Below are 27,532 nucleotides of genomic sequence, written 5' to 3' on the forward strand. Positions count from 1 at the left end.
GTGAAAAGTTGGCTTAAAACTCAACATTCAGAAAACTAACATTGTAGCATCCAGTCCCATCACTTCATGGCAGATAGATGGAGAAGCAATGGAAAAAGTGCGAGACTGTTTTTGGGGTCTCCAAAATCACTGCAGTGACTACAGCCATAAAATTAGAAGACGCTTGCTCCTCGAAAGAAAAGCCATGACCAATCTTGACAGCATATTAAAAAGCAGAGACATCACTTTGCCAACAAAGGTCTGTCTAGTCAAAGCTTTGGTTTTTCCAGTAATCATGTATAGATGTGAGTTAGACTAGAAAGAAAGCAGAACGCCGAAGAATTGATGCTTTTGAACTGTGGTGTTGGAGAAGACTCTTGAGCGTCCTTTGGATTGCAAGGAGATCCAACCAGTCCATCCTAAAGGAAATCAGTCCTGAATATTCATTGGAAGGACTGATGCTGAAGCTGAAACTCCAATACTTTGGCCACCTGATGCGAAGAACTGACTCAGTGGAAAAGACCGTGATGCTGGGAAGGATTGAAGGTGGGAGGAGAAGGGGACGACAGAGGATGAGATGGTTGTGTCACGCGAGTGTATGCTCCTCGGTTCTTTGTCTTGTCTGGTGGCATGTAAGGAGTTAACCAACTTCCAGTTGGATGGCGTCATCGAGTCAATGGACATGAGTTTGAGTAGGCTCTGGGAGTTGATCATGGACAGTGAAGCCTGGTGTGCTGCGGTCCATGGGGTCTCAAAGAGTCGGACACGACTGAGCAGTTGAACTGAACTGAGGGCGCTGCACACTGGGCACACCACCCCTTGCCCCAGTTGGGAGCCCACCTAGGCCCCAGGCTGCCTGAGAGGCTGAGCAAACACTGGGGGCTCTTTGGCGGGTCTTGGGAAGTAATCCTAATTGTGGATTGGTTCTCAGCGTTTTCTGGGTTTTGTTTTGAGTCAGAGACAGCCCTGTTCCCCATCTCTGCCCACCTGCATGAACCAGCCTTGGGCGATCTAGTCTGAGCTGGGAACTTCCCCTGGGCCACTGTCCACAGAGGGTTCTCCTGCCGCAGACCCCAGGAACTGCAGCACTCCAAGCGGCCCTGTCTCTGACAACAGTGACACTGACAGTGTCGGGAACACACGGGACAGCCGGCCCATCACAGGCCTCCCCTCTGACCCCCACGGCACCCTGCGCAGCGCTGTTTCTCCGACCTCCACTCTCAGTCCAGGAAACTGGGTTGGGACTGTTGAAATGACCCGCCAAGGCCACAAGGCTGTGAATGTTCGGGCTGGTGCAGGTCTAGGCCTGGCGGCAGCCTCAGCACATCAGTGCTGCGTCTACTCTGCCCTCCCTCCTGGAGGGACGCCCCTTCCCACCTCCCTTCCTCACAGCCCCTCCACCTCCCACCGCCACCCTCCACTGCCCTGCCCCACACCCGTGATTCCTCTGAAAACATGTACTTTTATTTATTTTTTTGGCTGCACTAGAAGTCTGTGGGATCCTAGTTCCCCAACCAGGGACTGAACCCAGGCCCTCGGCAGTAGAAGCACTGAGTCCCAACCTCTGGGCCACAGGGGAATTCCCAAACATCTACCTTTTGTCACTTCTACTTTTTCATCCACTGTCCAGTGGGTCGGCCCACGCTTCACCCCATATTTCTGAGGAGGACCACTTCCCAACGTTCATGAGCAGGTTCGAGTGCCTCCAGCCTGGGGGGTAGCCACTCACACCCTACCCACAAGTGAGCGTGACCCACCTGCACACTGTACATGACACACACACACAGCGCAGGCCTGTATGGCTCTCACATGGATGCTCACACACACAGAAACACATGTGTGCCCACATAGACGCAGCAGGCCACACCCCACCCCCAGGCTGCAGGGAAGTGAAACCCTGCCCCAGGGAAGTGAAAGACTGTGAGCCCCGGTTTCCAAAGGGCCTTTGTGGGAACGGAACCCGCAGTCACTGTCTCTGGAGCTGTCCCGAGGTAACTGGGGTCCCTTGGGTGGGGCTTGGGGCTGAGGCGTGTAGGTGGTTGGGGGCAGTAGGGACTCATCTGGGCGGGGGCCCGCCCTTGGGGTGATCCTGGGGGTGGGAGGGGCAGGGCAGCTGGGGTTGCGCCACTTGCCAAGGTCCCAGTTCGTGACTCAGGCTCACAGATGCACAAGTTCCTTAGCCTGCAAACAAGCTGTTTTTGTAGCATTTTTCTGCGCCTTCTTCTAAAAGCGTAAGTGCCAGGCCCCAGAGGGAGGAGATGAGTGAGCACCTGGACGGGGTGACTTCTTGTCCCGCTCGGTTGGGCTGCTCCTGACCAGCGCTGGACACACTTCCGTCTGGCCGGCTGGGAGGAGCCCTGGGTGCTGGCCACATGGATGCTGTGGGGTCCGTGGAGAGGACGGAGTGGGAGGTTTGGGGGTGGTGGCTCCTGTTCAATGTCACTGGGGGAGAGGGGACGAGAGGTGGGGTCCTGGGTGGAGGACGTGGGTGGGATAAGACGGCTCTGTGATGGGTAGTGGTGTGTAAGGGATGGTGTCACTGTCCCCTGCCTGGAGACTTCAGGTTCGGCAAACACTGTCATCTGGGGAGAGATCTGGGGACCTGGTGAAGGGGCAGGGATTTTCCCAAAGCCCAGTTCTCAGATTTGAGGTCCAGCCCTGCCACGCTGGAGTCTGATATAACCACTGAATAATCGAAAGCCAGCCCTGGAAAGGATCTTGGACAAGGTGTCCTGATGATGATCACACTTTCAATTAAAAAAAAATCTATTTAATTTATTTATTTGTCTGGCTGCATCTGGTCATAGTTGCGGCACCTGGGATCTTTATTGCTGCATTTGAACTCTCAGTCCTTTAGTTGCAGCATGCTAACTCTCACTTGCAGCCTGTGGGATCTAGTTCCCTGACCAGGGATTGAACCCAGGCTGCCTGCATGGGGAGCGTGGCGTCTTATAAGTATTTTATTCCATTTGAACAAAATTGACACACGATTCCCACTTTGAGAAGCACTGGTCTCACCCAGTTCACCCTTGCTGCAAGTGAGGAGACAGGCCCTTAGACATGAAGCGATGAGCCCGACGTCTCGCCAGGACATGCTCATTTGGGGCTGGGCCTGGGGTCTCCTCATTTACAGCCTTGATACTTCCTGAGAGAAAGGAGCATACCCTCAAGTGTGCATTAGGAATTCCACATTCATGTGGTTCCAGGAGTCAGCCCAGGTCAGGGGCTGCTGGTAGATCCAACCAGGGAGTTCCTTGATTCTGCCCACAAGCCCCTGCTCACTGGCCACCCAGGCCAGCTGCTCTTTGGGAGCTGCCGGAAGCATCAGTGCTCAGTTTCTGAGATATCGCCGTTGATACTTGCTGCATGCTCAGCAAGTCTTGCACACTCAGCGGGGCAGATCTTCAGATCTGGGACAATTTCTTTTTTTTTCAATATTTTTTCAAGGTCTTTACTGAATTTGTTACAATACTCTTTCTGTTGTGTGTTTTGATTTTTTGGCTATGCAGCATGTGGGATATTATTGGGAAATGAAGACTTAACCACTAGGCTGCCAGGGGAGCCCCTGGGACAATTTCTTATATTATTTATTCCCTTTTTCCTCCCGTCTATTGTTTCTTTTTCCTTCTGAAATGTGTTTTTTTGGGTGTTGGTTTCCTGAACCCAATATTCTTCTTTTCTTCGCTCCTGTTTTTGTCCTGCTTTCTTAAATCTTCTCTTCATTTCCATCATTTAATATTGCTGGTAAAGGTTTTAAATTTCAGTACTCCTGCTTTTAATTTCTGAAAGCTCTTTCCTGTTTTGTGTATTTTTCACACTGTGCTTTGCCTGTTTCATAGAAGCATGTTTTCTCGTTCCTGTAAGGAGGTTAACCATGGTTCTTCTGGACTTCTTTTTATTTTTCTGTGCTAGTTCCTTGTCTGGGCTGTTTTTTTAGTTCCTTTCTCATGTTGTGGCTTTCTTCACAAGCCTTGTGACCTTCTGCTCTCTGGTTACTAAGTGAAAGTCGCTCAGTCGTGTCCAACTCTTTGCGACCCCACGGACTATACATTCCATGGAATTCTCCAAGCCAGAATATTGGAATGGGTTACTCTTCCCTTCTCTAGGGGATCTTCCTGACCCAGGGATCGAACCAGGGTTTCTTGCATTGCAGGTGGACTCTTTACCAGCTGAGCCACCAGGGAAGCCCAAGAATACTGGAGTGGGTAGCCTATCCCTTCTTCAGGGGATCTTCCTGACCCAGGAATGGAACCGGGGTCTCCTGCATTTCAGGTGGACTCTTTACTAGCTGAACCACCAGGGTTATATTTGAAAGTAAAACCCAGACAGTCTATGGTGTCTTCCTCTGAATGTGAGCAGGGCTCGTCAAGGACGAGCTCCCATCTGGGAGCTTCATGACGAGTGTTTGTGTGGGGAGACTGTCCTTGCCCATCTTCAGGGATCTCTTCTCCAGGGTCTCGGAGAAGAGTTTTTTGTATGCTGCCTCCTGGTAATCTACTGAACCTCCTCCAGCTTCAACACTTAGATCTGTAGTTTTCTGCCCCCTCCCCACCTCAAGTCTACAGCTGAGTGATCTCCTCTTCCAGGCATCCCAGCATCAATGTCGGGGCGGCTGGCCCTGCCCTCCCTGCTGCTGGCCGTGATTGTGTCTTCTTTTTGCCCGGCCACATCCATGTCCGGAGATGACATGCGAAACCAGCTGTTGACAAGAGAGAAGATGATGCGGATTGGGGGGCAGTTGGTGCTGACTCAGGAGGAGGAGCTGGCCAACCAGAGGCTCAAGGCCCTCAAGGAGGCTGAGATGCATAAGGCCTTGAGTAAGGGGAGCATCCTGCCCAGCATGCACTTCTTCCAAGCCAAGAACCTCATTGAGAAAAGTGAGGTGTTTAACATCCTGAAGAAGATGCCTAAAGGTAGGTGCCTGGAGGGGAGGGTTCTGGGGCCCTGGGGACTTGGAGGAACTAAATTGCATCTGGTGGTTTCTCTTCTAGTGGAGCGCAAACTCCATGGGGGTCCTGTGTGCTCCTTCTCCCTGGTGGACAGGGGGCGGGGGTCCACATGGCTTCTGTCCACCCTGGAAACCAAAACCCCGGCTCTGAGGGGACTCAGTGTCAGACAGACAGGGAGGAGGCCTGGGTGTCACCGGGCATCCCTGGTGGGCTTGCAAGTTGTCCCCCACAAGAACCTCATCCCTCCTTTCATATGCTCTTCTAGCCTTTCCAGGGGCCAAGTTACCAAACAGGATACATCCTGGACAAACAATATTTCTTGTAGTTCATTGCGAGCATCCACTGGGAAAAAATGCATGACCTGAGTGTTGTGAATTAAGTTTTATTTGGGCAAAATGAAGACTATAGCATCTCAGATAATTCTGAGAAACTGCCCCAAAGAGGTGGCGGTGGGGGCAGGGGGGAGGTCAGCACATATGTGATTTTGGTGAAGGGGAGTTCCTACAATCAAGCACACATTTTTTGCAGGTTTTTGCTAGTTGTGTGTAGATTACTGTTAGTCACGAAGAACAGATGTCTCCCTAAAGGATTTCAGTGCTTTTCTAGATATGTGGAGATGCAAGAAGTGGGTTCATAAGCTCATCTCCTGAAAATATCCAACTATCAGAAAACTGTCCAGCCAGTTTTTCCTAGAGCACAGAGGGCCTCGTTTCTGCTCTCCACCCTGAACTCCTTTCAGGGGTGTTGAAGGCCAGCAGCTGCAGCAGCTCATAATTTAATCCTTGTAGAGGTAGATGGCAAGTGCCAGTTTGTAGCTGAGACTAGTACAGAAATGTGTCGTCACTGTGAACACATAAATTGCACTTTGCAGCTTGTAAGGATTTTTCTGTCCTTTTTTTTTTTTTTTTAGTATTGTAGAGATTAAACAATGTAAAAACTGTGAGGTCGGTAAGGTAGCCTCACTGTTTAGGTGGGGAACATGGCAGAGCTCATACAGTGGGACACCTGTCATGGGGTGAGCATCAAGGCCGGAGAGCAGAGGAGGTGGACACTGAGCCTCAAGTCAGGGTGAGGTCTGGAGGAAGCTGCTCGATGCTGGCAGGAAGCAGGGAGCTGGCAGGCAGCGGATGGGGTAATGGGGAACTCGCTGGGGGACTCCAGGATCCTGGGCAGACAGGCCAGGGGGCAGGTGGGGCTCCTCTTTCTTAAACCCCCTCACATGACACTGGGCCACTTGAGGACTTGTTTGGAGGTCAGGCTCCTGACAGGAGCTGGAAGCCGGTCTTCCAACTCCAAACCTGCCTGCTGCCTCTTGAATGAGACCACCCAGGATCCCTCCTGGTGAGGGAGGGAGTCAGGGAACCAGGAGGCTGTGGCCAGCTCTGAGCCGCAGAGGGAAAGGGCCCTGGGTTCCCAAGAACTTCACCCTGTAGAAACCCCGCCCACCCACTCTCCCCCTCAGGGGCCGCCCTTCACGTCCATGACTTCAGCATCACCAGCCCGGATTGGTTGGTGAAAAATGCCACGTACAGGCCCCACTGCTATTTTTGCTTCACCCGGAGGGGGATCCCGCAGTTCAGATTTGCTCATCCGACTCCCCCTACCCCGAAGCCGGCAGAATGTCCCCAGTGGGTTTTGCTGGAGAAGTTTCGGAAGGGGCTGCATAACGTCTCGGAGTTTGACAACAGGTGGGTGTTGGTTTGCAAAGAGCTTGTCTCGCACCTTCATGGGTGGGGGTGGCATAAGGTGTCCCCGTGCAACAGACCTTTCAAGAAACACCTGACCTTAAAAAAATCAGGCGGCTTTTTTCTTAACTGTACAGGATGCTTTGCTTCACCACAGTGTTCCACGCCTTTCCCATCCAAAGCAAACTCCTGGTACGTGTAGACCTGATTTGATCAGCAACTCTGCTGCTGTGTCTGGACCCTCAGCAAGGGTGCTGCTGCTACTGCTGCTAAGTCACTTCAGTCGTGTCCGACTCTGTGTGACCCCATAGATGGCAGCCTACCAGGCTCCTCCATCCATGGGATTTTCCAGGCAAGAGTACTGGAGTGGGGTGCCAATGCCTTCTCCGTCAGCAAAGGTAGAGACCAGGAAATTCCTGGCTCTCAGAGCCGAGAGGGTCCCAGGTGGACGAGATAGCCTGAAAACATAATGAGCAGCTTCCTAACAGACCTATGAAGAATTACTATAACTCTTCTAATCAGAGAATCATCTACAGAGGGCTTTCTGGAACTGCTTCCTTTATGAGTAAGAAAATGCTGCTCAGCCTGGGTAAGGAGGTTGTTCATGGCCACACAGCTGATGAATGAATGGCTGAACAGGGAAGTTACTCATGTCCTGGGCTGCCAAGCCCACAGTCATTTCCATCAGACCTCAAGTGTGAGCTTGCTGGGGCTGCCCCAGTGGGATGCCAGAGATGGTGGCTTAAAGGAGAGAAATGTATTTTCTCACAGTTCTTGGAGCTGGAACTCCGAGATCGAGGTGTGGGCAGGTTTCTCGGAGGCCCCTTTCCTGGGCTGATGGCCAGCTGTCTTCTCACTCTCTGTGCAACCCTAGGGTCTCGGATGCTGGCCTTGTTCATGCAGCTCTCTGCCCTTGGTGCTGGTGGTTTTAGTTACACAGTTGTCTGACTCTGCAGCCCCATGGACTGCAGCCCGCCAGGCTCCTCTGTCCACGTGATTCTCTGGGCAAGAATACTAGAGTGGGTTGCCATTTCCTCCTCCAAGGATCTTCCGGACCCAGGGATCAAACCCTCAACTCCTGTGTCTCCTGCATTGGCAGGCAGATTCTTTACCACTGAGCCAGCTGGGAAGCCACCACCACCAGCTCCTGAAAGGCCCCATCTCCACACACAGTCACACTGGGGATTAGGGTTCAACATATGAATTTGGGGGATGCAATTCAGTGCACGAAACCTTCCAAGGAGAGCTTGACCTGGGATGTTCGTTCTGTGGGGTCAGCCTGGCTGAGAGGCGGAAGGCAACAGGTGGGCCTGGCTGGGGTGGGTGGGTGTGTGTCCTGCCTGCTGTCTCCTGGGGAGCAAGTGCAGGTCCCAGGGTGGGGGGCCTCCACCGGAGCAAGGGCCGGGGTGATGGCCTGTGGCACGCCTCCCCACACCCTCTGTGTCCTGACAGCCTGCTGAGAAATCTCACTCTGATGACCGAGAACCCCCACGTGACTTACACAGACCAGGATGCGATCTGGGCCAAGTTCAAGACCATCTTCTTCGTGATGGGGGACCTGGTGAGGTATGCACCGGTGTTCCGGGACTACCTGTCCCAGGGCCTGGAGGAGTTCTATCAGGACAACGTGCTCTACCTGGAGATCAGAGCGTCACTGTACCCGGTGAGCAACCTCTGCTCACCTCTGCTTGGGCCAGGCTCTGCTGTCACCCTGCAGAGTGACAGAGTGACCGAGTGACACTGGCTCCCCACCCTGGTGCCCCGCAGCACCAAGCCCCGGCTTCACCCCCGGGGGTCTGGCGCCTGTCCAGGGGCCGTGTGAGCACGGAGCCCTGGAACGCACTGGGCTAGCCCTCACTGCCCATCACCTCCCTTCCCCCCTGACCCCCACGTCCCAGCGCCCCCAGACACTCGGGGCCTGCTGGTGCCTGGACACCTACCTGCACTCTGGGCAGTGCCTCGAGCCTGGACGTCCTCGACCGCCTGCTTTCCTGTCAAAGCGTGCTGCAGGATGGCGACCTCAGTGCAGGGACGCTGAGCCATCTGGTACACGGGTCTGGTTGCATGTAGAGTGGGGGCTGGGAAGTCCCTGGAGGTTGGTCTCTTCTGTGGGCAATAGAGATGTCTGATTTGACTTTGAGGAAGGAAGGTCAAAGGGAAAGGAATGGAAAAGATTAGGAGGAGTCCAAAAATATCCCAAAGTGTTAAAGTATTAAAAAGAAAATCGCTGAGTAGGACCTTGAATGTTGGCCAGTGGAAAAGGGTGACAGAGTCTCAGGTGCATGAGCTGGACCGACCTCAGCTTTGCTGGGGTGTCTCGGGTCCAGGTTGGGGGCAGAGTGGGCGTCCTATGAGGAGCCCAGGGGAGCCAAGTATGGCTGAGAGAGGATGCTCCTGGTGGGTCTTGGAAGAGGACTTCTGGGGGGCGGCGGGGTTGGGGTGTCCTAGGTACTGACTGACTCCCTCTGGGGGACTCACAGGAGTGTGAATGCTTAGTAGTGCAGGGGAGCGGCTCACCCTCAAGTTGTCCCTTGGCCTGTGGGTTATTTTGAGCAGAAACAGTCAAGGCCCATAGGACTCAGGAAGAGCCTTTGACCTTCCCTCTAAGTAAAAAATAGTACTTTTATTTATTTACCTATTTTTGGTTGCACTGGGTCTTCGTTGCTGGCTGGGTTTTTCTCCAGTTGCGGTGAACAGAAGCGATCTTTCATTGTGGTGTGAGGGCTTCTCATTGCGGTGGCTTCTCTTGTTGTGGACACAGGCTGTAGGTGCGCGGGCTTCAGTGGCTGAGGCTCCTGGGCTCTAGAGCAGAGGCTCAGTAGTTGTGATGGATGGACTTAGTTGCTTCACGGTGTGTGGAATATTCCCAGACCAGGGAAGAGAGACCCGTGTCTCCTGCGTTGGCAAGTAGAATCTTACCCACTGCACCACCAGGGAAGTCCTCCTCTAAGTTCTTAAAGAACCTAGATGAAGGGCCCATTCCCAGAATAGAGCTGTCACCAGTCTCTGCAGAGAATACCGCAGGTGTGGTACAGAGACTTCAGGGCTTGAAACCAGAGTCCTCTCTGTCCCTTGTCCCTGTGGGCCCAGAAAACATGTATTCACCAAACACTTGCTGTTTATCACCTGGTGAATTGCTTTCCTCCCCTTTGAAGTCCCAAACCCCCACCCCCAACTCCCTCTTTGTCTTTTGAGCTGAAGAGGTATTTAAGGCGAGAGCTTCAGCCATTTGGGTGAGTGGCTCCCTCTTCCTGCGTCTCTCCCATGTACAGTTGTTATGAAGCTTGTGCTTCATTTTCTCCTGTTAATCTGTCTCATGTCAGCTTAATCCTTAGACCAGCCAGAAGAACCTAGAGAGAAATGCCACCCCCGCTCCCCATCTACCCCATCCCCCCCAGTCCCCACCCCACCTGCCCTCCCCCCTCCCCCCTCCTTGACAGCTGGCCAGTTGCCTAGGTGGCCCCAGGCTGCCACAGCCCAGAAACCCTGGCAGAAGGTGAGAACCCTTATCCATCAGTCAGTCCCCGGATCTCTGCCTGCAGCGTTTTTGGAAGCAGGAGCGGTAAGAGTCTTTTTTCTCATTTCTAAAATTAGGTCAGCAGGAGAAAATATTTGTGGAGCTGGTTCCTGGGGTTTAGAGCTTCTGGGATGGTAAAGTTGGTAGAGCTCTGGGCTTGTTAATCCTTTTCCTCCCAGAGATGGTGTCTGTTTTCCTGTGTCTCTGTCTGTTGTGTCATAAGGAGGAAAACCTTTGGCATGATGCCTTTTCCTTTTTTCTTGTTCTGTTTTGAGAGTTTGGCCTCAGGACCAGTGAGAAAACTCGCCCTGGTCCTATCATCCAGAAGATGCAGGCACGGGGCATTTGGTGGCCAGTCAGATCCAGTGGGATTCTTGGCTGTCACTGATGGTGGGAAGCACACAATCGTGCTGGCTCCTAGGAGGGTTTGTCACAAGGGGTCCCCGTCCATGGGGGCTTCTGTCATCTCAGCCTTCACTACAGTCTTTGCTTTCTCAGACCATCTTGGGGCGCCAACTCTCTGGATCTGGTGTGGCCGTGTTCTTTGCCCTCTCCTGTAACACCTCTTGTTCGTGGTTAAGCCACGGAAAGCCTGATTGGTGTGTGTTTGTGTTAAGATCCTACTCTCCATGGCAGACACTTTGAACTGGAGAAACTTCTAAATTGGTAGATATTTTAGCGACCTCTCTTTGCAAACACCTGTCTTATTGGTACCAATGTTAAGACCAAAAGGTGGATACAAAGAAATGTAACCTTAATTCAAACACACAGAATGGTTTGAGAAGCAGAATGGAATGGGTCTTTCAGATGCTGATAAAGACGATCTGTTAATTAGCAAGCCAGTGGGGGCCCTGGAGAAAGGAAAGGGGAAGAGGGGAGCTGTTATGGACTCTTCCCAACAAGGTGGACAATTGTAAAGGGTCACTGGGGGACCACAGGACTGGTCACAGCAGCGTGGGAAACTTCAGATGGCTGTTAAGAAATGGGATGCTAACAGTGGACATTGATGGGATTAAAGCAGGTTTTGATACAGCACTCCCTAAGGTTGGGTGGGCTAAAGGGACCTCCTACGAGTTTACCCAACAAGAAAGGGCCCCAAACAAGTCCTCCCCCTCTTTACCCCAGTTTGGAGAAATTTAAAAGCCAGAATGCAGAGATGATAGCCAGTAAGCCAATCCACGATCACCAGGGGCAACAGAGGCTGTTTAACCAAGTTAAAGATTGACAGTAAGGCTTGGGTCTCTGGGCTGGATCCCTGGCCAGGGACCCAAAGCCTTTTGCAAAGAAGAGTGGAGGGAAGTTCCCCCGACGCCTCAACGTCGGGGGAGGGGCCCCATGAGTTGCTGCACCAAAGCCACTAGTGGATCTGACTAGGGGTGTGAGGGTAGACAAAGTTATAAAGGTCAGAATGTTGGGGCGAGTATTTGATGGGAATGGCTGTGGTGTCCAGCTGACAGTTTCCAGACTGTCTGCCCACGTTCATCCAAATTACTGAGTCAACCAAGGCCTCGGGGACTGACTCCAAGGACAGCAGTATTTCAGTCTTGTTACCAAATGCCATAGTCTTTGTAGGCTCAGAAATTCTACTGTTTGTACACCCAGAAGTAAAAGGGCTCCAGAGACTGACACACATTGACCAAAGTCGTAAGTGACAGATATATGCACAAGAAAGTCAGAATACAGTTTTAAGAGAAAATTGCCAACTAGACCAGACACGTAGGCTTCCTGATTGGTAAATTCTGTCTTGAAGGCAAATCTGTTTCTTTTAAATTGAAATATAGTTGATTTGCAGTGTTGTTCTGCTCTATGTTGCAGTGAAGTGACTGCATTTTACGCACATACATTCTTTTTTAAATACTCATTTCCACCATAGTTTATCCTAGGAGATTGAATATAGTTCCCTGTGCTATACAGTAGGATCTTGTTGTTTATCCATCCTATAAATAATAATTTACATCTGCTAATCCCAAAGTCCCAGCCCTTTGCTTTTCTTCTCAACCCTCCTTAGCAACCACAGGTCTGATCTCTACGTCTGTGAGTCTGTTTTAGTTTTGTAGATAGTTTGTGTCACATTTTAGATTCTACATATAAGCGATATCATCTGATGTTTCTCTTTCTGACTCACTTTACTTAGTATGATAAGTCTCTAGTTATATCCAGGTGCTGCAAATGGCATTATTTCATTCTTTTTAACAGCTGAGCAATATTCCATTGTATATATACACCACATCTTCTTTATCCATTCGTCTGTCGATGGGCATTTAGGTTTCTTCCAATCTGGGCAATTGTAAGTAATGCTGCTATGAACATAAGGGTGTATGTATCTTTCCAAATTAGTTTTGTCTGATATATGCCCAGGAGGGCAATTGTAGGATCATATGGTAGCTATTTTCAGTTTTTTGAGCAACCTCCATGCTGTTCTCCATGGTGGCTGTACCAACTTACATTCCCACCAACAGTGTAAGAAGATTCCCTTTTCTCCATATCCTCTCCAGCATTTATTATTTGTAGACTTTTTAATGATAGCCTTTCTGATTGATGTGAGGTGATACCTCATTGCGGTTTTCATTTGCATTTCTCTAATAATGAGTGATGTTGAGCGTCTTTTTTTTTTTTTTTTTGATGTTGAGCATCTTTTCATGTGCCTTCTGGCCATCTGTATGTCTTCTTTGGGGAAATGTCTATTATGGTCATCTGCTTATTTTTCTATAGTTTTTTTCTTGCTGGATTATATGAGCCATTTGCATATTTTGGAAATTAAGCCTTATCTATTGCATCATTTGCAAATATTTTCTCCTATTCCATAGGTTGTCTTTTCATTTTTTTTTAATGATATCCTTTGCTGTGAAAACCTTGTAAGTTTGATTAGGTATTATTTATTTATTTTTTCTATTGCCTTGGGTTGAAGGCAAATCTTTTTTTAAACTTTCTATGTATTTATTTTTGGCTGTATTAAGTCTTTTTGCCAGAAGTGGGCTTTCTCTAGGTGTGGTGAGTAGGTGCTACCCTCTAATTTGCAATGCAAGCACCTCTCATCATGGTGGGTTCTCTTATTGCAGAGCCCGACCTCTAGAGTTTGGGCCCAGTGGCTGCGGCACAGGGCTTAGTTGCCTCACGGAACATGAAATCTTCCTGGACCAGGGATCGAACCCATGTCCACTGCATTGACAAGGATTCTCAACTACTGGACCACCAGGGAAGTCTGAAGGCAAATCTTAACTTCTACTGAAGCCAAACTATCTGATATTTTTCTTCTTCAGAATCTGATACATTTTTAAATCCTGGGTGGAATCCCTAAAGGGACTCTGTTGCCCTAGAGTGACTTGCTCGGTTGGCAGGCCCTGTGGTGGAAGCTGATCCTGCCCTGAGAACCAGTCATTCTTGAGTCAGGACCCCTTCCCCCACCCTCCAGGTCTCTACTCTCCTGTGCGTCCTGTACTGGCCGCCTTTCCCTTGGGTGTGTTCATCCTCCTCCAGGTCATCCCAGGTGAGGGTGGGCATCTCTACCAGAATCTGGTGTTTGTTTGACGGTTTAATGCTGAGTACAGACTTTTGTTCCTATTTCTTATTCTTGGGAAGTGGGAGTGGGACTGACCTTGCCCCCAGGAGAACCTTTGCCAGCCTTGTGAGCAGAGTCAATAAGTACAAATGTTCCTTTCAACAGAAAAGAGAGGGTCCAGTCCACCTTCCACTAGGAGAAGAATTTTGGAAAGAGGTGAGCTCGCCTAGGGCTGGCCTGTGCAGGGCGGAGGACAGGGCATCTCCCAGAACCATCATTCCCAGTTTGCCCTGAAATCCCATCTCTCCCCTAGCCTTGGCTCCCCACCTCCAGTCCATCCTCCTCTGGAGTCTGGCTTAAGCCCCGCCTCCCCCTCCCCCTTCTTGGAACTGGCTTCCTCCCAGCTCTGGATCCCCAGTTAGCCTATGAGTCATTCCAGACCACCTCCCCCTACCCAGGCCCTCCAGAAGCCCCAGGAGTGGTCATCACACTCAGGAGTGGTGGGTGTACACGGGACTAATTTGGAGGTGCTCTTTGGCTTCTGACCTACCAGGATCCCAAATCTGGGGTCTTGAGTGGGGCCAGGAAGCAGCCCATTTAATTAGCCAGCCACCTCCACCGCCACCCTGAGGTTCTGATTCAGGCTCTCTGACCCAGACCACACTTTGAGACCTTTTCAAGTGCTTCATCTGCACCGTCTCATCTGAGCCTCACAACCTGCAGTTACACCCGTGGGAATGAGGTGGGGAAGGGTCGAGGGGTCTGGCCCAGGCCACGTGGGCAGTGAGCAGGGACTGGGCTTTGAGACTTTCGGGTCCACATCACGTCTCAAGAGGTGCTCCCTGAGGGAGTCTGGCCCGGGGGTCGCTTCCTGCGGTCACATCCTGCCGGCTTTCTCAGTAGTAGGGAGTGGGAGGGAGGCCTCCACACGGGGAGGGGCCTTGGGCTCCGGTGGGGAGGGGAAGAGGGGAGAGATGGCAGGGAGAGAGGGTCTGAGCCCGTGGCAGGCATCTGGGGAAGTTGCTGAGGAATTGCATGGAGGGTCGGCTTCCTCACCCCCTTCCCCTCTTGTCACGCCCCCTGGGGACAACTGGCTCCGGGGTCTCCCCTGGGGAGCTGCTCAGCTCCCCTCTCTCGCCACCCCCTCCGGACCCAGCCAGGATTCCTAGAAGGTGGAGGCCCAGGGGGATGGGATCTGCCCATGGTTCTGGCCTGACCCCGGAACAAAGGCCCCTTGCCATGGAGAGTTTCGGGCTGACGCCCCCATTCCCCAGAGTAGGGGAGCTATCGGCACATTACCAATCCAGACGTCTGCCCTGGAATTCTCTTCTGAGCCCCGGCCTCCCCTCCCTGCTCGTGGGGCTAATTCAGGGTCTGGGACGAGGCTTGATGGACTAGGCTGCCGGCCCAGCCTCCTATTGTGTCACTAATGCTCCATCACAAAGGCCACTCGTCCTTAGCAACAGTTGCTAGGCGGGTCTGATCTCCCCGGACCCCATCCCCGCCCCCATGGCCAGAATCGGAGACTCTGACTGGATCGGGCCAGCCTTCCAAGTGGAGCTCCCAGGGGTTTATCCTCAGGAGCTTGCCTGGTTGGCCCTGACCCGTGGGCGGTCTAGCGGTCGGGCGGGGGGCCGGGGGGGGGGACAAGCCTGGGAGCCCAGGATGGTCGTTCCCAGATACCTTCTTGGATGCTGTCACTGGTGTGACCAGCGGTCCTAGTGCTCCCCCTATCCACCCCCGGGGTTTTGTCATGGATTCTCAGCAGACTCCTTCTCTAGGAACTCAACCTGGCTTTTGCTGTAGTGACCATGTTTCAAGTTATTGCTGCTGCTCTAGGGAATCCTGAGGGCAGCACCTTCTACGGTGTTATTCTGTGACTGTGCTCCTCACAAGACTGTGAAACCTAGAGGCACATACAGGAGAATCACCTGGGCAAGTTTTAAAGAAAAAACCAGCTTCTACCCAGGGAATCTGATTTAATTAACCCGGGGTAGGACCCAGGCATTTTCTTCTCCCTGGGTGGCTGGAGACTTTGAGACCACCCCCCACCATGCCTCCAAGTAAACTTAGCCATCCCCACCCCCCACTCCAGCCTGGGAGCAGGAGCAAGTTTCTTACCCTTTCTAAACCTCAAAATCCTCATCTCTAAAATGTGTACTGGTGGAGCATGTGTACTATGTCTCTGCAGTCGTGTCTGACTGTTTGCGACTCTATGGACTATAGCCCATCGGGCTCCTCTGTCCATGGGATTCTCCAGCAAGAATACTGGAGTGGGTTGTCATTTCCTCCTCCAGGAGATCGTCCTGACCCTAGGGATTCGAAGTTTTGATCCCTTCCAGATCCCTAGAGCCTGTGCTCTGCAACAAGAGAAGCTACCTCCATAAGAAGCCCACACATCGCAACTAGAGAGTAGCTCCCACTCTCAGCAACTAGAGAAATGCCCACACAGCAACAGACCCAGCACTGCCAAAAATAAATAAATAAATACAATTTCTTGCAGTGACCGTGTTTCACACCATTGCTGAATTCTAGGGATCGAATTCGGATCTCCTGCATTGCAGGCAGATTCTTTACCATCTGAGCCAGCAGGGTTCTTCGTCTCTAAAATGAGACCCAGCTGACAGAGCAAAAATGCCTAGTGAACAGGAGAAGCTCCAGAGAGTCAGGCTCTCCAGGTGAAAGCTGGCTGTGTCTCCAGTCAGAACCTCTGGGTCCTAGTTTCTGGTTTGACACAAATGGATTGTGTGCCCTCGAGCAACTCTGACTCCAAACGTCCCTTTTTTCCTTCAACTTCACATTCTCTAATTCCATGATATCATGCTGCTGCTGCTAAGTCGCTCCAGTCGTGTCCGACTCTGTGCAACCCCATAGACGGCAGACCACCAGGATCCGCCATCGCTGGGATTCTCCAGGCAAGAACACTGCAGTGGGTTGCTATCTCCTTCTCCAATGCATGATATCATAGACAATGGAAATTTCATAATCTTACACTGGTTTATGAAAGTTGTATGTAGTTTGAATAACTTCCCCACAAATACAGTTCCTTAATTAAACTATAGTTAAGGCTTGCCATAATCTGAATTGAATCCAATGTGGTTTTTTTTTTTTTTTGATGTGGACCATTTTTAAAGCTTTAATTGAATTTGTTTCAACATTGCTTCTGTTTTATGTTTTGGTTTGGTTTTTGGGCCACAAGGCATGTGGGATCTTAGTTCCCTGACCAGGGATCTATCATCCGTTCACTCTCTGCATTGGAAGACGAAGTCTTAACCTCTAGACTGCCAGGAAAGTCCCTGAGGCCAACATTTTTTTTTTGAAACCCTTTTGCTAAATCACTTCACTTTAATAAATTGTATTTATTTATTTAGTTTTGGCGGTGCTGGGTCTTTGTTGCTCCTCGGGCTTACTCTCTAGTTGCTGAGAGTGGAAGTTACTCTAGTTGCGGTTCGTGGGCTTCTCAATGCGGTGGCTTCTCTTGTTGCAGAGCACAAGCTTTAGGCATTCAGGCTTCAGTAGTTGCAGCACTTGGGCTTAGTCACACCACAGTGTTCTGTTCTTGGGGACTGCAAATTAAATTTGCAATAGCCACATTAACAGGAGAAAAGGCATAGCAATTTTATTTGATGTTAATGTTTTAACTTTATGTGCATGGACACCTTCATGGAAAAGAAGTGAAGACCCAAAGAAGTGGGTATACCAGGTTCTGATATACTATTTTAACAAATGGTGATAAATTGTGGAGAAGCAGTAAGACAAAGGAAAGGGGGTTTGGCTTCTAGGAGTAGCAACTTGTGGGATGGTCAGTGTATGGGGGAACTAAAAGAAGATAGGGGCTATTTTGTCAGGTTTGTTTGTTCAAACCCACTCTGGTGCCCGTTTCTGTCTCTGCTGGTAAGCGTGGGTGTCTCTCCTTCTGGAATAGGAGCTGGAAGGCGATACCTTCCAGACAGAAATATACGTCTTGCTCTGAGGCAGACGGGTGGGCACGGAGATCTGTTTGCCTTTGAGCTTCCTATTTGCCTTTAGTTCAAAATAGTCCTGCAAAAAGTGACAGGTTTGGGGGTGGCACAGTCTAATTACTCTTCAGGACCCCCAGAGATGAAGAAGCAAAAGGCCTGCTCTTCTCCACTGTGTTTTTTTAACTCTGTCAAACCTACTGTGCATCCCTGCATCTTCCCACTCTGCCTGTGGCCATGTCACCTTGGTGTCCCTAGTGGCTCGGTTACCTCAGGGTCCCCCGCCTCGGGGTGGGAGAGTGGGGAGATGAAGAGGGTCTTCAGACCACTCTTTCTGGCTGGCATCCTGTCCTCAGCTGGCCTGCTGCTCATTTGCTGCACAAACACTTCCTGAGTACCAGTTGCTTGCCAGACACTATTCTAGGTGGAAGGACCCAGGTTTGAATGAGAAGCAGACACCCCAGCCTTACAGTACCAAGAGCCTCAGCCCATTGAGGGCTGGGACTTCTGGTCAACCTCAGAGGCCGTCAACCAGGCTTTGGAGATTGTTGGCAGTTGGGAATGAAGTTCTGCCTTGTTCACCTCTGACGTCTGGCTGGAACCCTGCTTCCCTCACAGGTGTATGAACTGGACGGGACGGTCTACAGCCGAGAGTGGTTGGTGAGGACTTACGAAGAAGTGGCTCATAATTTTGCAAAAACGCATCCTGGGTTTATTGGAATCAAACTCATTTTTTCGGATCACAGGTGAGAGTGAGTGAAGCTGAGCCTGGAGGAACTGGGAGGACAGGCTGTGGGCAGAGCCACGGGGATGGGAGGGGATGGGACAGGAGGAGAAAAGGGTGAGGAAGGTCAGGGAGGCTGTCGCCAGGGGCAGAGACCCTCAGGGCCCAAGCACCATGGGCTCCATGTGCCATGGAAGTCCAGGATATGACCTACCCTGGCCTGGGTGGTCAGTTATGGGGTTAGTGTTTTTCCCTGAATTGTTCCAATGGTTTTGTTTCAATTGGTGGCCGGGTTCTGCCTCACAGCGGCCCCATATGTATGGCAAGCTCAAGCACTGCGAAGACAGACCCACCCTGGCTCTAAGCAAGTGCAGAAAGCCTATAACAATTCACCTGACTTTACCAAGGAAGAGTCTCCCTCTTGCTGAGGGGCAGTCAGTCTGGATAGACTGTGCCGTGTCCAGCTGGAGGGCTGGGGAGGGGCAGCCGCCCCTCAGCAAACAGACCTCCCTGGAGCCCCTCCCCTCCCGGTGAGACCTGGGGCCACTGGAGCTGGTGGGCCAGGGTGCAGCTGGCAGTAGTGGGTGGTGAAGGCTCCCTGGGGGCTGGTGGCAGGAGCTCCAGGGCAGGGCTTCAGTGCCAGCTGCGTGGGTGCAGGGAGGGACGGGCAGGTGTGGGGGGCGCAGGGGTAGGGATCGGAGTGGGTGGGCCAACACCTTCCCCCATCACAGGCCTGCGCCTTTTCTCTTGGTGCTCCTGTGGCGATGCTCTTGCCTGGTTCCTGGCCTGGGCTGGAAAGGAGAGAGCTTCGGGGGAGATGAGGCAGCCTGGTCATCTGGTTCTGGAACACTCTGGCCTTTTTGACTGAATCAGGGGACAGGCCCATGTGCCCCACAGGGATTGGGTGGCCACGGCATTTCACAGGTGCCCAGAGAGCAGAGAGCTGGACATTTCCAGGACCATCTCTCAGGGACACAGGGCAAGTTTCGATCACGGCCACTTTTCTTCATCCAAATGCAGACAAGTAAAACCTGCCCTGTGGACCCCTACCCCACTGGCTTTCCAGAGACTTGGGTCCCTCTGGTGCAGCCAGACTCCTTGACGGGAGTGGATTTGGGCAAAATGTCTGTGTTTAAGAGGGACTCAGCAGCCTGGATGGGGTAGGGTTATGTGCAGTTGTGCCGAGGGTTTGAGACACAGCAGCTGGGAGCCCCGGACGTGGTCGGCCGTCCACTTGGGAGCTGATACCCGTGCTTCTCTCTGTCTCTCCCGCAGAACCAAAAATGAGTCCCTCATCAAGAAATCCATCCAGACAGCCATGGATCTTCGTGCCAAGTTCCCTGGGATAGTGGCGGGGTTTGACCTGGTAATGGGCCCAGAGCGAAGCCCCCGGGGAAGGGCTGAGGGGCACTGTTGACACCCTCCCTTGGGGTCTTGGGGGGTGAAGGGAGAGCAGAAGAGGTCAGAAGAAGGCTGGAAAGGGTAGTTCCTGAACAGGAAGGGCCATGAGGAGAGGCTGTCCCCACTCCCCAGTCCCCACACTGGGCATGACACCTGGCTCTTCAGCCTGCAGCCCAGGGGTGTCTGGAAGCTGAGATGTGGCTGGGCCTTGGGGAGCTCTGTCCGGGATTCCAGCACATCCTTGGGTGGTGTCGCCCCCCCCCCCCAACTCCCCTCTCCCCTAAATAACAGCCGGGTCATCCAGGTGACAATTTCTTAAATCTTATGAAGAAGCTAAGTTAGTGTAACCAGCTAGATGCATCTGAACCCTGTTTCTGGAATCTGCATGTCTTACCCAAGAGAGCTCACGCTCTTGCTCTCAGACCCATCGGGGCCCCGGAGCAGATCTTGAGGGCTTGTTTTCTCTGGACCAGGGTGTCCTCCTGGGGTCCTTGAGGGCTGCTCACAGGATCCAGCCTCCCCAAAATAGGGTGGGTGGTTATATCAGAGCCACACAGCCCTCTTTTCTTCCCCAGTCCTGCTACTGGTCTCTCTTTACGGCCACGACAGAGGCCGTGGCAATGGTGGCAGGGCACTCCAGCAAGGTGAGGCAGGGGGCCGGCAGGTGCCCCACGTGCCCGCTCTGTCCTGCAGGTGGGGCGCGAGGACACGGGCCACACCCTGTACGACTACAGGGAGGCTTTGATGATTCCAGCCTCGCGGGGCGTTCACCTGCCTTACTTCTTCCACGCGGGAGAGACCGGTGAGCCTGCGACACCGCCGGGCACAGGGCTGACGGGCAGGGACCCCTCAACATCTCCGAGGCCACAGACAGGACCCCGGCCGGTGGAGGGACAGCCCTACGGCAGCTCACAGTGCATGTCCGCTTCCCGCACATTGCTGAGCCTGTGCTGATAGCAGTGCCCAGAGAAGGGGGCACGGTGGTGCTGGGGCAGCCGCGCTTCACATCCCCTACCCGTGGCTCTTACCTGGTCCTGCCAGGAGCGCACCCCACCCCCATCTGCAGGCGAGGAGCCTGAGGCTCCAGCCAAACAGGGTGACTGGTCCACCAGAAGAAGCTGGGAACCCTTTCTGATGATGTCAATTTCATAACGAGCGAACCCTGCTTTGGAGGTGGACTCATGTGCAAAGTCACACCCTGGGAGGTGGGGGGAGAGGGACCAACAGGCCAGTTCTGTGACTGGGAGTCACTGTCCACCCCCACCAGGCTGGGTGGGGGGGTGCTGTCGACTCCCACCAGCCTGGGGGAGCTGCCTGTCCACACCCACCAGGCTGAAGGGGGGCTGCCTGTCCACGTCCATCAGGCTGAGGTGGGGGACCTTAGTCTGCACCCACCAGGGTGAGGGGGCCCACCTCTACTCAAGCAGCCTGGCTGCCCTTGTTTCTGAACCGACATCCGCCTTGCCAGGTCTCTGCCCCTCAAAGCTCTGTCTGTGGTCTCACTGGTCATTGCTTAGCCTCCAGACGCTCCTCAAAACGTGTAAACCCTCAGCGGAAGCAGCAGGTCATGGCTGCAACGTCAGATCCCGGGGAAGATATGGGGGGCTTAGATCTGCTGCACCCTATCCCCACACGCCTCAGAACACCCAAGGGTCCGGCCACCTGAGAGGACCAAGGAGCCAAGGGTAGAGTCAGGATTTCACAGCCAGGCTGAAACCTGGCATCTCACACCAGCTCCAAAGCAAGGGTTCCTGCACATTTATCTCCTTTTCTGGACATTTCAAGTCCATTTGGAGCCAATTTAGATCAAAGCTATTCTAGGAGATGTAAAGAATGGTTTGTGAGGGATGGGAAGCTGGGATGACTCAGGGCGGGGCAGGGGCCGTGGCATTTGTTAGGCTTGAAGTCCCTGAGATTTGGTTGGGAAACCATAATCATCTCTGAAATCAATTCAATCCCAGGACATGGTCCTAGGAAAGGATTTTGCCAGGACTTGAATATCTAATGGGCTTCCCAGGAGGCTCCAATACTTTGGCTGCCTGATGTGAAGAGTGGACTCATTGGAAAAGACCCTTATGCTGGGAAAGATTGAGGATAGGAAGAGAAGGCTTCAACAGAGAATGAGATGGTTGGATGGCATCACTGACTCGATGGATGTGAGTTTAAGCAAAGTCTGGGAGATAGGGAAGGACAGGGAAGCCTGGTGTGCTGCAGTCCATGGAGGTTGCAAAAAGTTTGACACAACTGAGCGACTGAACAAAATCCAGGTGTCTTAGTAGGTAAAGAATTCACCTGCAATGCAGGAGACCAGTGTTTGATTCCTGGGTAGGGAAGATCCCCTAGAGGAAGGCATGGCAGCTCCCTCCAGTAGTCTTGCCTGGAAAATCCCATGAACAGAGAGGCCTGATGGGCTACAGTCCATGAGTTCGCAAAGAGTCAAACACAACTGAAGCGACCTAGCATGCACCTTTATTAAAAAAAAAAGAAAACATCTTTGAAAAGAAAGTGTTAGGGAACCAGTGAAAATTCACCTAAAGTACATGCCCTCACCAGCAATGGGAATTCTTGGGCTTCGTTCCCAAGAGAAATGTGGCATTTTCATAGTTCACATGTGGGTCAGTTAGGATGCTTTCGGCGTCCAGCAATGGGGCCTACACACCCAGTAGGACCCACATTCAGGTCTGTTGTGACCGTTCACCGTAATCAACCTTGCTGTCCTCCTGGGCCTGGGATCTCTCCCCATTTGTTCACAGATATCACTATCTGTGTCACATCCGGGTGTGACTACATCCAGTGAAGCCAAAAAATAGTTGTTCCCTCCAGGGCATCTCCCTGAATGGTGGGGCGGGGAGCTGCAGGAGTCCCCCACCCCATCCCAGGCTGCTGGGGAGGCTGGCGGAGTCAGAACGGTCTTCTCACCTCTAACCAGGAGGCCCTGCCAGCGGGAAGGTCCAGTGGGGTGGCTGGTTCCTGCTGGCTGCGGCTACCTTGCCATGGGTTGTCCCAGGAGTTTTGTTAAAGATGGAAATTAAAGTAAGTGCACATTAATACAAGTCATTATAGTGACAGAGTCTGCAGCACATTGTAAAGATCTTACACATAAAATTCCAAGAAAACAGTTTCTAAAAACAAACATAAGATGTAAAGAAAGAATATGGGGAAAACGGGGGCAGGGAATTCCCCGGTGGTCCAGTGGTTGGGGGGCGGTCTGTGCTTCCACTGCAGGTTTGATCCTTGATCAGTTAATGGAGATTTAGATCTTGCGTGCCATCTGGTTCAGTCAAAAAAAAAAAAAAAAAAAAAAGAAAATACGGACTGTGGGTCAAGCAGACCAAGACTTGAAACCCACTTTTTCTGCTCTCTACCTGAGGACCTTCCCTCAGCCTATAAAGCCTGTGTAGGTTTCCGCTTCCTCACCTGTTACACACACACACACACACACACACACACACACACACACAGATACATACAGGCGGGCCGTACCCACTCCGGCAGCGTTGTCAGAAGGAAAAGTGTGTGCACATTTGTGTTAATGTTCATTTCTCTTCCTTTTCCTGCCTGGGAACTCTGGGGTCTTCACCTGCCGAAGGTCTGGAGTCCTATCCATCCTACTGAAGACCCCTCTCTATTCCCAGATTGGGAGGGAACTTCCGTAGACAGAAATCTTCTGGATGCCGTGATACTGAACTCGACCCGGATTGGCCATGGATTTGCTTTGAGCAAGCACCCGGCAGTCTTGGCTGAAGCCTGGAAGAAGAACATCCCCATCGAAGTCTGTCCCATCTCCAACCAGGTACCGGCCTCCCCAGCCTCCCTCCCTGTGGTCACTCCAAGACGCCCTTGTGTCCCTCCACACTCTCTCTCTCACTAGCATTCATGAAGTTATTTAGGAATGGCCTTTGCCTAAACCGTTCCAGGTAATGAGGGTCCCCAGTGGGGCAGGACCGTGGGCGAAGTTGTAGACAGAGCTAAAGGTGCCCTGGGGGGCACGCAGCGGGGAATGTGGGATCCTCCACTGCCACATGGCTCCTCGGGGCTCTGTGCTCAGGACGGCAGCTCAAGCTGGGCCAGCGGAGACGAGATGGTTGAGTAGGACTGGCTCTTCCTGCATCAGGACTTTGCCCAGAGCTGTCCTGATGCTCGGAACAGTCACAGGGAGAGAAGGGCCCGATCCTGCTCACGGTCTCACCTCCCTCGTGACGAGTCCTCAAGGATCCACGCTTGTCTATGCCCAAGCAGGTCCTGAGGCTGGTGTCTGACCTGAGAAACCACCCCGCTGCCGTCATGATGGCCGCCGGGTACCCCATGGTGATTAGCTCAGACGACCCCGCGGCCTTTGGGGCCAAAGGCCTGTCCTATGATTTCTATGAGGCCTTCATGGGCATCGGCGGGATGTCGGCCGACCTGAGGACGCTCAAGCAGCTGGCCATCAACTCCATCAGGTGAGTCTGCCGCGTGAACCACTCCACCACCGCCTAAGTCCACCGCTCTGAGGTGTGGGCAGAGGTCCAGAAGGTTCCCGTGAGCTTCTCTGCCTCTTACGCTTTACTGCTCTCGGACTGGGGACATGGAGCCCTGCCAGCACCCGAGGTCCCCTCCCGCTCCCTCCCCAGGCTGACCTGGGCATCCTGCCCCCCCGCCCCTACAGATACAGCGCCCTGTCAGAGACGGAGAAGAAGTCTGCCATGGATACCTGGGCGGAGAGGTGGCAGAAGTTTGTAGCTGGGCTGGCCAGGGGCCCCAAGTGAGGGGACAGCTCCACCTCTGCCTCCCTCCTCCCAATGGTCCAGAATCCAGGGAAGTCACCTCCGTTTGTCCATCAGGCCGCTGTGACTCTGGCCTGATTCACATGAGCCCCTAACTCATCTTCCTCTTCCCTTTGCCCTCTCCTGCTCATTTTCCCCAGAGCAGTGACTGTTTAAAGTTAAATTAAACCAGAGTACTCCACTGTGACAATTCAGAGCACTTAGAACTCACCCCCTACAAGCCCCTACTGGGCTCCCAGCATCCTATGAACAGGGGTCCCTCCCATGTTGTCCCAACCCAGGCGCCCGAGCACACTGGCCTCTGGCCTTGGGCCCCTCCTGGCTCTCTCTGCCGGGAATGCTCTTTCTCCCCACTTCCGTCTGCTGCCTCCTGTCACCCTCAGGCTTCGTTTCAGGTCCTTGTCTCAGAAAGACTTGTCCCTTGGGGCACCTTGCTCGCTCCCTCATGACTTCACCCGATGTGTCATTATGGATTTATTTCTGAGCGGCCTCCCTCCCCCAGACCTTCAGCTGCACAGGCACTCGTGGCCGGTTCACGTCCACTGTGAGCCAGGAGCCTAGCCTGCCCCTTGCCTGGTTGGCCCTCAATAAACATCATGTTGCAAGAATGCCTGTGCCCTGTCATGCTGAGCTGGGTCAGATACGTCTCCCAGCCCGGCCCTTGGGAGAAAGAGGGCAAGGAGCCAGCCTGGCCTTGCTGGGCCCTGGGTGTGAAGGAGAACCAATGCCTTCCTTACAAGGCCCAGCGATGTGAGTCTTCTTCTTATCCCCCGTCCCCTGCATGGAGCCCGCAGGACCTCCCCCTGGGCCCAGGCTCCTGATGCTGGACAGACTGCTTGACTGGAGTCTTCACCCACAGGCTGGTTCCCAGAGGGAGTCAGATATTCTCGAAGACCTTTTGACTCACAGCCTTCACCAGTCCCACGGTGGGGCATACAGGTCCCAGTTCAGCTGACTTTGATTCAATTAATGGTGACAACAGACCATAGCAGAATGGGCTTTGGTAGCATGTTTCCATGGTCACAGGGGTCTCCCAGGAGTGTAGGGTCTCTGATTTGGGAAAACAAACCAGCTGTGGTGCCTTCTTTCCTGTTAAACAGGCAGAGTCCAAGCAGAGGACCAGAAACACCAGTAGGGCCAGACCTGAACTCACCAGGTTGCTGCTGGCAGAGAAGGGAAAGCTGGTTTCATACACACCTTCTGGGACTTTCTGAGGGGCCCTGACATGCTGATCTTCTAACCTGTGTTAATCGAATTCTTATAAACAAAATCATGGTGCACAGTTGGAAGGGAGCATGCTGTTTCAGGAAATCTGTAGCAGAAGCTCCTGTTCACAAAACACCTTTTTCTGATTTGAACTCCAGGAGTCTATATTTCTTAGACTGAGGTCAAATTCCTTTTAAAAACTCTTTTATTATCATTTTGGCTACCCTGGGTCGAATCTCTCTAGGCTGAACACCCTCAGTTTCAAGAGGAGGGGGTAGAGACCCTGCCTTCTGATGGAAGATGGTCCAGGTCACATTAGCGGAAGGACACAAAAGATGACATAGAAAATGTCTGGAAGATAAAATCACCACATAGTGATTTTTCTGGTTCTACCATTTCTTCTATATTTATTAGCTGCCATTCTTCTGTAAGAAGAACTTCTTCTCATTGATCAATTGGTTGATTACCACTATGGCTCATGGATTTTGGCTATCAGTGGATTATAATCTGTGACAATTGTTATTTATTTTGATGCCCAACTTTTGTAGACGTGGTCACAGGAACTCTGTTAAGCTGGCTCCTGAGACTCTTGGATAAATTCCTTCTATTCTTTGAGCACTTATTTGCTTTCTGACACAACAAAATGTTTTAGGTTCACTTTACACTTTCCATGTCTGTGGCTGAAGATCAACCATTTCTCCAAAGAGCTCTGGTTCTTTTTCATAGAGAATAATATTTAGAAGCCTTGATCTGGGCATTAGATGTTCCTGTTGCTACTGATGTGTGTAAAAATAATCAGATATACATAAATACAATTTATATATGTATGTGTGTATTTAGTCACTTAGTCGTATCTGACTCTTTGGGACCCCATGGACTGTATCCCACCAGGTTCCTCTGTCCACGGGATTTCCCAGGCAAGAATACTGGAGTGGATTGCCAATTCCTTCTTCAAGGGATCTTCCTGACCCAGGGATCAAACCCGTGTCTCCTGTGTCTTCAAGATTGCAGGCAGATTCTCTACTCACTGAGCCATTGAAGAAGCCCAATTTATATATTTTAGAATGCAATATATATTTAGACACGTACATTTTATGTTTCCAAATTTATCTGTTTAAAAAAAAAAACATGGGTCTATATCCACATCTCCAATTCTATTAAAGACCATAGGGTTGATTCCAGCCTCAGCCCTCCCATATCCCTCTGTTCCCCACCAGTGAGAACCTGGCACCCACGACCTCCATGGCATCTTCAAGGCATCTTAATATTTGCTGATGCCCTTGTTTGTGGTCCATCTTGGACCTCCATTGCAGCCTCTTCCACTGGCCCCTCCCACTGGTCCCAAATGCCTCCAGGGAAGGGAGAGGACAAGGGAAATGTTTGGAAGAAGAGAAACCCGTGGGCTTTCAGTGCTCAGGAGTGACTTAACATGGGAGCAGATTTACTGGTGTTACTGAAGCTCTGTCTCAGGGGCATTGACCCCCTTGCAAGAGAAACCGTGTATTAGTGATTTTAAATCTTCCCTAAGAGGGACCTTCAAACTCGTCGTGAAGCCTCAGGGGCCCCAGTCCAGGTGGGCTTTCATCTGGGATGAGGCAGATGCAGAGCTGAGATCAGTTATAGCGAGGTCAGCACTCCAGGCTGGAAGGGAGCCTGAGGCTCTCAAACGGTCCTCTAGGTCGGGAGGCGCTGCCAGGAACGTCCTCCGGGAAGACCTGCCTGTTGAATTCTTACAGCTCACCAGCAAATAGGTGGCTCACCCACCTCAGCCACCTCGAATGGATCCCCAAATGTCCCCTTCCCCAGATGAGGTGCTTGAATGACTGATATGAGCCACGCCCCTTGCA

The 27,532-nt window shown here is 52.1% G+C and overlaps 1 protein-coding gene across 6 annotated transcripts; it reads left to right on the forward strand.

The window, feature by feature from the left end:
* Positions 1 to 1,851: 1,851 nt before the first annotated feature.
* On the forward strand, positions 1,852 to 26,509 carry ADA2 (adenosine deaminase 2). Of its 6 annotated transcripts, none has more exons than XM_043441182.1 (11): positions 1,852 to 1,970; positions 4,566 to 4,892; positions 6,391 to 6,616; positions 8,066 to 8,276; positions 13,795 to 13,845; positions 18,207 to 18,334; positions 19,588 to 19,678; positions 20,407 to 20,515; positions 23,349 to 23,506; positions 23,950 to 24,155; positions 24,362 to 26,509. In XM_043441182.1, the coding sequence occupies exons 2-11, from the start codon at positions 4,580 to 4,582 to the stop codon at positions 24,459 to 24,461; spliced, it is 1,593 nt and encodes a 530-aa protein (XP_043297117.1). In that variant the 5' UTR covers positions 1,852 to 1,970; positions 4,566 to 4,579; the 3' UTR covers positions 24,462 to 26,509. The 6 variants fall into 6 exon arrangements, with proteins under 6 accessions (XP_043297117.1, XP_043297119.1, XP_043297122.1 ...); XM_043441184.1 differs by having other exon boundaries at positions 23,953 to 24,155; XM_043441183.1 differs by lacking the exon at positions 1,852 to 1,970 and adding an exon at positions 2,088 to 2,210.
* Positions 26,510 to 27,532: the final 1,023 nt, after the last annotated feature.

Source organism: Cervus canadensis, chromosome 21, assembly GCF_019320065.1.
Source record: "Cervus canadensis isolate Bull #8, Minnesota chromosome 21, ASM1932006v1, whole genome shotgun sequence".
Lineage (NCBI taxonomy): Eukaryota > Metazoa > Chordata > Mammalia > Artiodactyla > Cervidae > Cervus > Cervus canadensis.